The sequence below is a fragment of the Cucumis sativus genome, chromosome 2 (assembly GCF_000004075.3).
Source record: "Cucumis sativus cultivar 9930 chromosome 2, Cucumber_9930_V3, whole genome shotgun sequence".
Lineage (NCBI taxonomy): Eukaryota > Viridiplantae > Streptophyta > Magnoliopsida > Cucurbitales > Cucurbitaceae > Cucumis > Cucumis sativus.
In genome coordinates, this window is record NC_026656.2 from 23,180,135 (window position 1) to 23,192,739 (window position 12,605).

At 29.4% G+C, this 12,605-nt stretch overlaps 1 protein-coding gene across 1 annotated transcript; it reads left to right on the forward strand.

Annotated features, from left to right (window-relative positions):
* The first annotated feature begins 10,763 nt into the window (after positions 1 to 10,763).
* On the forward strand, positions 10,764 to 11,750 carry LOC101217707 (probable glucan endo-1,3-beta-glucosidase BG4). The gene has a single exon (XM_004153724.3). It carries the CDS (start codon positions 10,764 to 10,766, stop codon positions 11,748 to 11,750), a length of 987 nt encoding a protein of 328 aa, XP_004153772.3.
* The last annotated feature ends 855 nt before the right edge of the window (positions 11,751 to 12,605 follow it).

The following is a 12,605-nucleotide window of genomic DNA, read 5'->3' on the forward strand; positions in this document are numbered from 1 at the left end:
GGGACCCTTTTAAACACCATCTTTAAATAATTTCAGGTATTTTCTAACATTTACTAATGATTACTCTATAAAGAGTTAGGTTTATTTTAAAGTTTAAAGACCAGACTCTAGGAAAATTTAAAGAATGGAAAACCATGGTAGAAAAACAAACTTCATCTAAACAAGTTAAATGTCTAAGAACTTATAATAGTTTAGAATTTTGTAGTGAGAAATTCAATAATTTTTGTAAAGAACATGGATTAATGAGGCATAGGACTGTTATATACCTCTCAACAAAATGGTGCTGGATGAAAGGTTAAATAGAACCATAATGGATAGAGTTAGATGTCAAATGTCTAATGGTTTAATTCTAAAAAAAAAAAAATTGGACAGAAGTTGTTTTCTATATTGTTTACACCCTTAATAAGTGCGCCCATCACTTTACAAACATATCACATTATGTACTCTAATTGTAATGATAATTCCAACATATAAGGTATATTAATTTTAGGTTATAAATGTGACAAGTTTTGTCATTGTTCGATTGAAAAGAAAAGGTTTGTTAGAAGCCAAGATGCTACGTAGATTAAAATACCATCGAAGATCAGATATAATGATCCCAAACAAACCCCATAACCTAAAAAAGATGATCTAGTAGATATGGGTACTTCTTCTTCAGACATAGAAGACGGATGATGGATATAAACATACAATGTCAAAGGTATTGATGATATTATGCCCCCAACGATTTACCAATTCCAAAACCACCACCTCAAGAAACTACTAAAGTTAGAAAGATTCACTAGCGATCGTCAGCCCTTTAGACGCGACCGTGCTCTTCACATGAATATATATGTATTGTTTATTGATAGGGGAGTGCCAAAAAGTTGTGAGGAAGCTAAGTGATAAAAGTAATTAAGATGGCTGTTTGGAAGCAATGGAGGAGGACATGGAGTCAATGAATGAGAACCATACGTAAGTAGTGAAGTTTTCTAAGGGCAAGAGAACAGTTACGTACAAATGGGTGTGTGTTCACGTGTGTGTACAGTAAAATATGAATGTTATTCATCTTAGTAAAATATTGATTTTCCACTTGATGTTCAAGTATATTTATGTAAAATATAATTAGATTCAAGACATTTTAATTATTAGAGATTAAAAATATGCACATAGATGAGAACGACTCAAATATGATGACAAAGACATTATTCATATGAAAAGCATGAAATGTGTAGATTGATAGTCATTATAAGTGACCCTGTAAGGCCTTTTAGATTTTATAAATAAGCAGAGAAACCTAGTGAGCCAAACTTCTGTCGTGGGTCTTTTTTATTCTGTAAGAAAAACATGAATAGATAGCAGGAGATAGAAAAACAAAAGTGAGATTGAGAGTGCTGTGCAACAGAGGAGGAAAGGAAAAGAAGAGTCGATTATGTAAGTCTTCGCTATCACTTGGTGTGTAATGGTGTTCTTGGTTAAAAGAAATAGTTTGTTTATGTACTTGATGAAGGGGATTATCACGCGTTGTTTTATTTGTCAATGATATGCTTTGTTGATGGGTTGTTGCATTCTCTGGCTACTAACAACTAGAGAAGAAACTATTTGTAGTCCATTATATTTATATTTATAGTAGAAGATTTTTAGAAAGGTCTCATGATTTTTCTTCGTACGTTGAGGGATTTTTCACGTAAGTTTTGGTTTTGTTATATTTCACTCTTATTATATGCATATGATTTATCCGTGTTCAATATTATAAGCTATATTTTTAAAATCTCAACACTCGAAAGTCCTTTTAGGCTGTAGTTGTTTTATGTTTGTTGCAGCGTCTTGGGATTGATTACCATTCAACCAAATTTTATTCTTTTTACGTGAACATCTGGTTTTAATTATTAAATTACAAAATACGAAGAAAATTCACACCCACATTTGGTTGATTAACAGAACTGGATTTGTGTTGATTTTGTTAATTAAGTATTTATATATATGAGTATGTATATTTAATTAATAATTTAGACTTTTGGTAGAATATGATATTCATTATTTGTTTTTCTATAAATAATTAATAAGAGGAAGTAAAGTTAATTATACGATCAAATATATTTATATTTGTTGAAAAATAAAAAGAGTTAACGAGGAGAGAAGGGATGATGTTGATTTGGTGGAGAATGATAAGGATTTGATGAAAGAGAATGGAAATAATATATATACACACATTTGTAATAGGCACATTTTTTTAAATAACAAAATAAATTAAAATATTTACATCAAAATTTTGGATTTTATCAATGATAGAAACTGATAAGCTTCTATCACTGGCTATCAATGTCACTGATAGAAGCATATCATTGACTATCAATGTCTATTATTGATAGAATCTGAAAATCGTGTTATATGTTGTAAATATTTTGTCAAATTTGCTATTTTTGATAATTCACGTTTGTAATATACATATATGGGGTGTTTGCAAAAATAGCAAAAGAATTTACGATAATAGGGCCAATGTCACTAAAAGTAGCAAATTTAAAAATTGATAACCCTCTTATAGTTCTCTGATAACCCTCCGATAGTTCTCTGATATCACTAATTACTTGTCATATTTTTCATATTCGCAATACGCAAAAAAAAAAAAAAACAAAAAAAAAAAAATAAACAAAAACAAGAGTCATTGGTTGTTTTTTTCTGAAGGTTTGTGTGATCTAATGCAATTTTCCTATATATATTGTGAAAGAAAAAGGAAATAATAATGATAAATATTATTAGTATTATTATTTGGGTTTATAAATATAATTGCATCATAATGGTTGAATTGAAAAGAAAAGAGAAAAGAGGAGAAAAGAAAACATTTGTTGGAACTCTTCTTCTTCAACATAACCCTAGCCGATGTTGCCTCTTCTGACCGAACAGTGGTGAGTCTGATGAGTTTTTAGATGGACTTTGGGATTTTTAGATGGGTTTTGAAATATCAAATATTAAAGTTCTAAAGTTGTGTTTATTGTTTGAATTAATTTGGGTTTTCTTGATGAAGTCCATTCGAGATTTTTTTTTTTTTTTTTTTGTGTAATTTGTGGATCTCCCTCCAAATTGAAAATTAGTTTTCAAGCTCCATTTACGAACCAAATTGGAGAATTAAAATCGGATTGTAATTTATAGTTTTATTGGATAAAATTATTAATTAAATTTGTTATGTGCTACGTTGGATTTGTGAATTATTTTGCAACTAACCCTTAAACTCAAAGAGGTAAGTTATTCTTCTACTAGATACTCTTGAGTCAGACACTCAAAAGTAAATAATTATCTTTTTTAATTATGATACCATATAAGCATGCTATGTATAATGGATTAAATTTATATGCTATGTATAATGGATTAAATTTATATGCTATGTATTGTATTCAACATATTTATATTGGAAAACTTTGGACTATGACACTATGTTAAAGCCTATTGATTGATGAATGTATGATAAGATTAGCGGTGATTGTTCACTCTTCTAAGGGGCTATGTACATCTTATGCATGTTATTTTGTGTTCCTATTGTATAACTGCCTACTCCATGAACTGTGTTCCTTTGGAATCAATACTTACACTATGTTTTGTGTTCCCTCAAGTTCACTACCTATGTTATGGTTTGTGATCCTTCAAGATTATTACATATGTCATGCTATCATTTGTACATTATATGTCTATCTTAGAATGCGTTCAGCAACTCACCCAAAAGGCCCCAGCTTACTGAATATTTTTATACTTATTCTTTCTTGTTTCATGTTTTCTAGGCGTTATAAGACAAGAGCAGACTAGCGATTTACGAGAGTGAGACTAGCTCGTGATCGTGCATTTTGGGACTAGAGGATTGCTTCCACGTATATTTGTTTACAAAATATTTTAAATGTGTTGATAGGAAGCTGAATGTTAGGATTATTTTATTTTGTTTTATTTTATTGTTATATTTTATTATTTTCTAGTGGACCGTGAACAAAAGTTCAATTTACTTATTTATTCATTTCTTTTGTGTCGTTAATCTTATTTTAAAATAAAATTTCTACTTTAGTAGTCAATTATTTTTATTTTTATTTTATAAATTTTGAAGTAACAATCTTAGTTAGAAATGAGAAAATACACACTTAGTTATAGTTGCATCATATATTGTACCAAGAGTTAATAAGTAAGGAAACAACTGAGGAAGTATGTAAGCAATGGATCACAAACACACAAGACTTTGGTAACCCAGTTAGATGAGCTAGCATGTACATTTGAGGGCCTTTAGATCTATGATAAGAGATTATGTTGCTTCGTATAACAATTGATCTTTACAATGTTAATAATTGATCTTTACAATGTTATGACTTAGGGTGCAACACTTCATTCATAGTTCACTGTGCTGACGATAGACTGATTCAATAATCAGTAATGTATTAAACATATAACAGTTATCATAACATTTACGATATTACTCCCCCTTAATCAATACTTACGTGCAATTCTAGCTTCAAGCATTGTTGAGAGCTTATTGATCTCTTATGTTTGGCATGATGTATCATCACCTAAAAGTTCTCCAAAGTACATACCAAATGCTTACCACTTTCGTAAAACATATCACTCTACAAAGAACTCGAACAACAACTCCTTTCAAACATCTACGATTCACAACGCAATCCCAACTAAGAGGACTAGCACCAACTATAAATCCAAACAGCCAACCGCATATCTCAACCATCATACAAGATTAAATAATAAATGAAAATGGGACCACAACCTAACAAACTCCCCCTTAGGACGAGCCACTAGAAGAAATTTGTCCTTTAATGTCCATATAAAATCGACATTAATGGCCTTTGGTGTCGTTTCAAAACTGAAATTCTATACTAGCGTTAGTTAAGGCCTTTATTTTCATTTATGCTTTGATGTCGGTTTAAAAACAACATCAAAGACATCATTAATGTCGTTTTAAAAACGACATTAATGGCTATTGATGTCGTTTTAAACCAACATTTTGTACGGTGTTATTGTTGACCTTTAGTGTCGGTTTTTCTTTGATGTCGTTTTTAAACCGATACTAATGATGCCTTTGATGTCGTTTTTAAACTGACATCAATGAATATCTTTAATGTCTATTTTAAAATGACATCAAAGCCTTGTTTGATTTTTTTTAATTATTGCATTATTTTTCATTTTTAAGGTATCGAGATCGACATTATTTGTCACGAATTACGACAAGAAATGTTTATCATCGAATATTAAAAAAATATAAAAAAAATTGTTGCACGATTGCTAGCTGTCTACCACTCCATGACAAACCTTATATATTACTTCTATATTTCACTTGCAAGGCAAAAGATCAACACCTACAAAATCAGCATATACACTTCCACACATCCATGACAAACCAATAATATTTCTAGCTATAGAATTCAACATCTAAGAAACCTACAAAACCATCATACACTTCCACACTTCCATGACATACCAATTATATTTCTTGCTACAAAATTCAACACTTACAAAACTAGCATACACGAAAAATATCTCGTTATATTTTTAGTCAACTGATATTTATGATTTTTTCAATCAATAAATTGTTATATCACTCAACCACAAGAAGGAATTAAGTACACTTGATATTGCTATTGCACAAGCATATCCAAAATATAGAACAATTATTTTTTTATGATCATATTCTTAATGACTTTTCATTGTATCAAACTTTAATGAAAAACAATTATTACTATTAACATCAAATAATATAAATTTAATATATACCAAACATTCAAAATAATATTTATTTTCTTAATTATAACGAGTAGGAAAAGTCGACATACCATTAGGGTGACCGGAGGGGACTACCTACCTTGGTGGAGGAGATGATCGAGGTAGGTGTTGATAACGTGTTGTGAAGACGAGGCATAACCGAAATACGAAAACCAATAAAATATATATAATATTAAAATAATAAAATAATAATATATAATATAAATAATAAATTACAAAATTCAAAAAAAATTAGGAAAATTGAAAATATCATGAATTTCTCCCTTTTCTCCCTGTTTCATGAAATTCTCACAACGTGGAAACCCACTATAACTTCACCAAATGTCACTATTTATAGGCAACGTAACAAGTAGGATGTGACATTAGATAGCTACTAAAAGTATCATGTTTGTTTGACACATAGTGTACACTAAGTATCTACAATCATAAGACATATGGTATGGTGAGATAATTGGTATCTATAGATTTATAGTATTGATAATAATTTGTTTTATTTTATATTTAAAATGAATATATGAAAATGTGGATGTCATATATGTAATACATTTAAAATTAAATGGACAAAATAGTCTAAAAATGTTTTTTTTTATTTATAATATTTTGCCATTTAATAGAATATAGATTATAGATGATAGCTATCTATTCTAATCTTCCATAGGCTAATTTGAACATGAAAAGGGTGCGTAATTAGACGCAAGAAACGCATGCTTTTTTCATTTACAACCGACAATGCCGCCGAAGGCAACAAAACCTTTTTATTCTTTTTTTTTTTTTTTTCTCTCTCTCTCTTTAGATATATAATTTATAATTAAATACACAAAAAGAGTTTGTTTCGAAGGCCTACCAATTTTTATTTTTAATTTAAGGTTTGCACCAAACGCAAACGCATGCCGACGTTGCCAACTCCATACCCATTCAAATATATAATAACCTGGTTACGTGACTTTTCAGCATAACCAATCAACACTTTTCATTTTACACGTGTCATCTTCCCCATCCCCCACTTCCCTTTCCTAGAAATTTCCTTCCCTTCCCTTCCCTTCCCACCATTAGTAGTCTTGCAAGCCAAGCAACTGGTGTTTGCATTTTGCAAGTTTGACTTTCGATTCAAATGTTATGATATATGTGTGTTTGCAAAATCTATTGTTTTCTAACTAATCTAAATGTAATCTTCAAATATTAAAATGTGATGAGATTGATAGAAAGTTAGAAGGGAATAGATATGTTAAAGTTGCAGAGTAAAGTGTAGTTTAATGTTAAAATTAATGTAACAGAGAAGAGAGCAGCACCGACAGGCGCTAAGCAGATTAGCACAGCGCCGACTGACAATGAAGCTTTTTGGGATTGTGTTGCGCCAGTTCATGACAAGCCATTTTTGTCCTTTTGAATAAATTCCATCTTATACTTTAAATACTATATATATTGCTGAAATATTAGGTCCATTTTAGTCTTATGTTTAAAATGTAACTGAACTATAATAAGTATTTAATAGTTAATTCAATTTTTCATTTTAAACTTAAAACCATCTCAAGAGTTTAGATCTCAATTTTAAAATTTATGGATTGTTTAGGGTTTTAAACTTTAAAAATATCCCAACACTTTCTAAATATAAAATTTTATTGATTTTTTTAGGAGTGAGTCTAAACGTAAAGGATAAAGGAGACAAAATAATATGAGTTATGGATTTAAGTTGGAATGTTATTTTTACTTCAAGGTTGATTATTTTGTTGGAAGATTGGAACTGTGAAATTTTCCATTCAAAGTTGTGTTGGATTTAGTCCGACTCTCTTTTAGGGTGATTCATTCAGGTTTATCGAGAGTCCCTACAGCCCGACTCTACTTTAGAATGATTCATTCGGGTTCACCGATAGCCATGATGTGTTCCTATGGGACCATTGGATAGCGTGCGTTCGGGAGCACAATAGTAAGAGGTATTTTATTATAGAACTCTAACGAGATGTTAACAAACACATAACGGTACTAATAGTGGTCCCTTACTAGGTATAAATTTATACTCTTTCTTTTACGTGTTTAATTTTTACAGGTAAAAGTAAGGGTAAAAGCAAGCTGGCGAATGATAATAAGTGACCGTGGTTCGCCATAGGAAGTAGCTCCAATTTCTTCCACACTTATCAATAATTTATATTTAGAATTTTTTTTAGAAACTCATGTTTATTTCAAATATTTTCTTTAATTACATTTTGGGCTCAAACTAGTATTTTAATTAGCTATTTTGATTATTTAATTAATAATTTCATTCTCTCTTTATTTATTTATATATATATATATATATATATATTACTATTATTTTAACTAAATATTTAAAATGTTTAATTACATTTTAGTACTTTTTTTTATTAAAAATAAAAAGTTTATGTTTATTTAAATGGTAATGACTCCAGCTTAGTAGGAGAGTTGGGTCGTTACATGTTTCTTGTTCTAAAAGAAGAAGAAACATGAAAAAAGGAATATGGAACCCGGAACAAGAAACGGAGGACAAAAACTTTACCAAACGTGTCCTAAATTTCTGGCTTATTTCTAGATTCTTGAGGTGAGGAATCAATATCTTTAAAGTCTAAGATTTGATGGTAAGAAAAAAAAATTAATGAATATTTTTTAAAAATCGTTATTAAAATACTAGTATATGATAAATTTTGAAAAATTGATAATAATTTATCATTAGGTGAGGAAATTTTTCTCAATACATTCTAATTATCGGAATGCATTCCACTTATCATTGCTTCCAATATTGGAGTTATGAGCAATGAAATAAAACATTAAAAAAAAATCTTTTTTTCTAAATAAATTTTATTCAAGACATTAAATTTGGCCTTATAGGGTGTTAAACACTTTCTCGGTATACAAATGACTTTCGAATTCAACTTTAGTTTTTTTTTCAGACCATTTTTTATTTTATTTTAAATTATTTACTTTATTTTGGTGTCCAATCACACTGAAAATATGATTAGTCACAACTCCATTTTTTCATTTTTAATTAAAATTGGACATCAATCGCTTCGCGTTGTCTCGAATATGTGGCAACAATACATTTTGGAAAGGGAAATTTTCCATTCAAAATTTTCACTACTCCATCTTAAATTTGTTATTATTTCTAAACTACCCATTAATGACTTATTTTTCTTCTTTTAATGTCCTACTCATTATTTATTTATTCTTCAACTTTTTAAGGTCCTAATTATTTGTTTATTCTTATACTATAAAAATTATTTATTTTTTATGTCTTAATTTTAAAGTATCAATAGTACAATAATTGCAATATAAAATATAATATAATGGTTGTTGATCAGAGTAATTTAACTTCATTTGTGATTTTTTTTTTTTTTTACTTTCTTCGATGTATATTTTGAGTTGAATTTGATTCCAAATGATTTTATTTTTTTTTTACATTAATTTTTTGGTTTTACTCTGTCTCAGTTTGGTATATTAATATTGTGATATACTTATATTATATGTATTAGTTGGTTAATATACTTATTACGTGATTTTTGTTTTTTCAAATTTTATGCAATTAATTAGAGTATTATTAAGTATATGAATAATGTAACTCAGTGTATCCTCATCAAGTATATCAACAATATATTGTTAAAGCATATCAGTAAAATGAATCATTATCAAGTATATGAATCAAGTTTATAAATGTATATCAATAATATATCAATTGTATAAGTAGGACTTCAAGCATATCAAATGTATTTAATCAATCAATTGTATAAGTGAATAGTACTAAATGTATCTGCAATATATCAGGTGTATCAAACATATATTAGTAATATTTTAGGTGTGTATCAAAAGGTATCAAGTGTATCAAAGAGTATTAGGTGCATCAAGTGTATCAATCAAATGTATCAGATGTATCAAGAAGTATCAGGTGTATCAAACATATATTAGTAACGAGGGCATTTGTGACATTTCACCTCTTAATGTGTGGACTGGACTTTGTTTTTGCCATTTTTGAAAATAATAAAATGTCTGTGCTACGGACTTAATTATTATAACTTATTTTGCTATTTTTACAAGTGTCCCTTTTAAAAATCTTATTTTAGATTTTTTAAAAGTATATTATATTATGACTCAATCAACTCTATCAAAATTTACTTCAATTCAAATTCACAAACATATGAATTATTGTTGGCTAAAGAATATAATTGATGGTAAGTTTTAAAAATATTCAACCAAAAAAGGAAGTATTATTGATTAATATTTTTTATATACATAAAAGGACATAAGTGACTAAGAAACAAAGTACAATGTTTTAAATAAGTCAAGGTTATTATTATCTATTGGAATACAAACAAATTTCTTTTTTTAGAAATCATAATAGTCAAAATCAATCCCATTTTTTATACAAAATTACCACAATTTTGTTGAAAACATATGTTTATAGTTATTGTTGTTATTTTAGTAGAGAAAAAGGGAGGGTTGGAATTAGTTAAAGATGTTCTTAAATGATTAAATAAATATATCAATTTAGAGCCAAACTTTTCGAGTTTTATCTATAGCTAAACCTTAAAATAATAATTGTATTAATTTGAGATTCAAATTAATATTTATATCAAATTAGTCCCTAAACTTTCATATTTGTATCAATCCAAATCTTTAACTTTTATAATTGTATCAATTTAAACCCTTCAATTATAATAGAAAAGAATAAGAACGAGAAAAATCGAAAAAAAAAATCTAAAATTTAGAGTTCAATTAATTTATACAATTGTTAGTAGAGTTTGTAAATTGATATAAATCCAAAGTTTGAGTTCAAATTGATATTTGCTAAAAAAAAACAAAGAATTATTTCTAGCCATAAATTCACAACGCATTGTGCGTGCAACAAATTAAACTGTATTTATCTAATTTTTTTTTGGCCTACAAGGTTACAAACAAACAAGCCTTTGTAATCTATTATATATAGAAATTTGACGTTCAAATCAATCGGCCATCATATTTGGAAAAAAATGGCAAAGCATAATTTCCATGCGATTGCCCTATTATTTATGGTAGCCATGTCATCCATTGTTGCGAGAGGAAACAACATTTTTGTCGGTGCATATTATGGATCTGAGGGTAACAACCTTCCACCACCATGGAAGGTGGTGCAACTCTGTGAAAAATACAACATTCGTCGCATTCGATTCAATGAACCAAATCTCGATATTCTCGAACAGTTTCGTGGCACAGATATCGAAGTCTCTTTTAGCGTACCAGGCGAGTTGATAATAAACCAGGCGACCAATCAAACGGCAGTGGAGGAGTGGTTTGACAAGTACGTCGTACCATTCATCGGCGAGTTCACCATCAACTACATCGTTGTTGGTGACAAGGTCATACCGGGACTGGATGACAACATATTGCCTGTCATGAGATCCCTTCAAGATCTCCTCAATAGTCGTTACCTCGGACAAGTGAAAATCACCACGATGGTTGGCTTAACCGCTTTGGGGGTTCAAACCCCTCCATCTAGTGGCGCTTTTGACCCAAACGTTCTTGAGAACATGAAAGGAATCCTTCAGTTCTTATGGGGACAAGGCTCGCCTTTGATGCTTAGCTTATATCCCTATGATGCATATGCTTACACGGGATACACTAATATAAGTTTGGGTTATGCAACATTCACTTCCCAAACAGAACAAAACCCCCCAATACGAATTGATGGGAACTTATATTATAAGAACGTCTTTGATGAAATGGTGGATGCCTTTCATGCCGCAATCGATAAGGCATGTGCTGGAGATGTCGCCATTGCAATTGGAGAAACCGGGTGGCCGACCGAGGGGAATTATGGTGCAGGTCCATCGCTTGCACTTACATACAATTTGAATTTTAAGAATCATATTACCTCTGGGAAGGGGACACCAATGAAGCCAAATATTTATATTGAAGGATTTATCAGAAGTTTATTCAATGAGAATGAAAAGCCAGAAGGGGAGTCACAATTTTATGGCATGTTCCATGTTGATTCTACACCTATTTATCCGTCGGTGTTTAATTGATATATAATTGAACATATTGATTTGTATTTGAAATAATTCAAAAAGTATTGATTCAATTTTTTTTATTGAAAATTCAATATAATCTAAATCCATTCTAATAACTCTTTATTATGTATTTTTTTAACTATTATAGTACATGCATATTCGCTTATATAATTTTTTTTTAAAAAAAGACCTACTATTATATGGATCGTGTATGATTTTTAATTTGAAAAGTGTCTGTTCACACGAGATTTCGAGAGAAATGTATTTCGTGGAATTTTGATGAATATTGTAAATATAGTTTCTAATATTTACTCATTTGATGTTTTCTCTCGAATACGAATTAAAAATTTAGAACTTCTTGATCTTCAGTCTTCAGAAAGTTGTAGTTGCAAGTCTATATGTGAGCTTCAATCTTCTAGAATCCAAGGAATGTTTGGTCTTTTCAGAAGATGATGGTCTCGAATTTGATAAGAACTTGCATGTTTTGATATAAATATTTTCAATAAATTTATTTTTATTTAATTGTTGCATTATTGTCCATTTCTTATAAACCGACATTGGGTATGTGTAGATAAATATTTTTTTTTCATGCCAGCAAATCAATAAAATTAATATTGTTTTAGAAACTACAATATTTTTCTTTTACATTTGTATACACAAAATGAAATCTTGTGCTTGTATATACATTCTACAATAATACATGAAACAATATCCCAATACAAGACTTAAATAAAAAATCCTAAACGCCTTCACAGTCTTCAATTTTCCACGATCGCTTGGCTATCTACATAATCGTTTAGCTTGACTGGCTATCTAAGACCAAAATGTATACTTTACAACTCGAGGAAGATTAAATCCAGAATCTGCAAA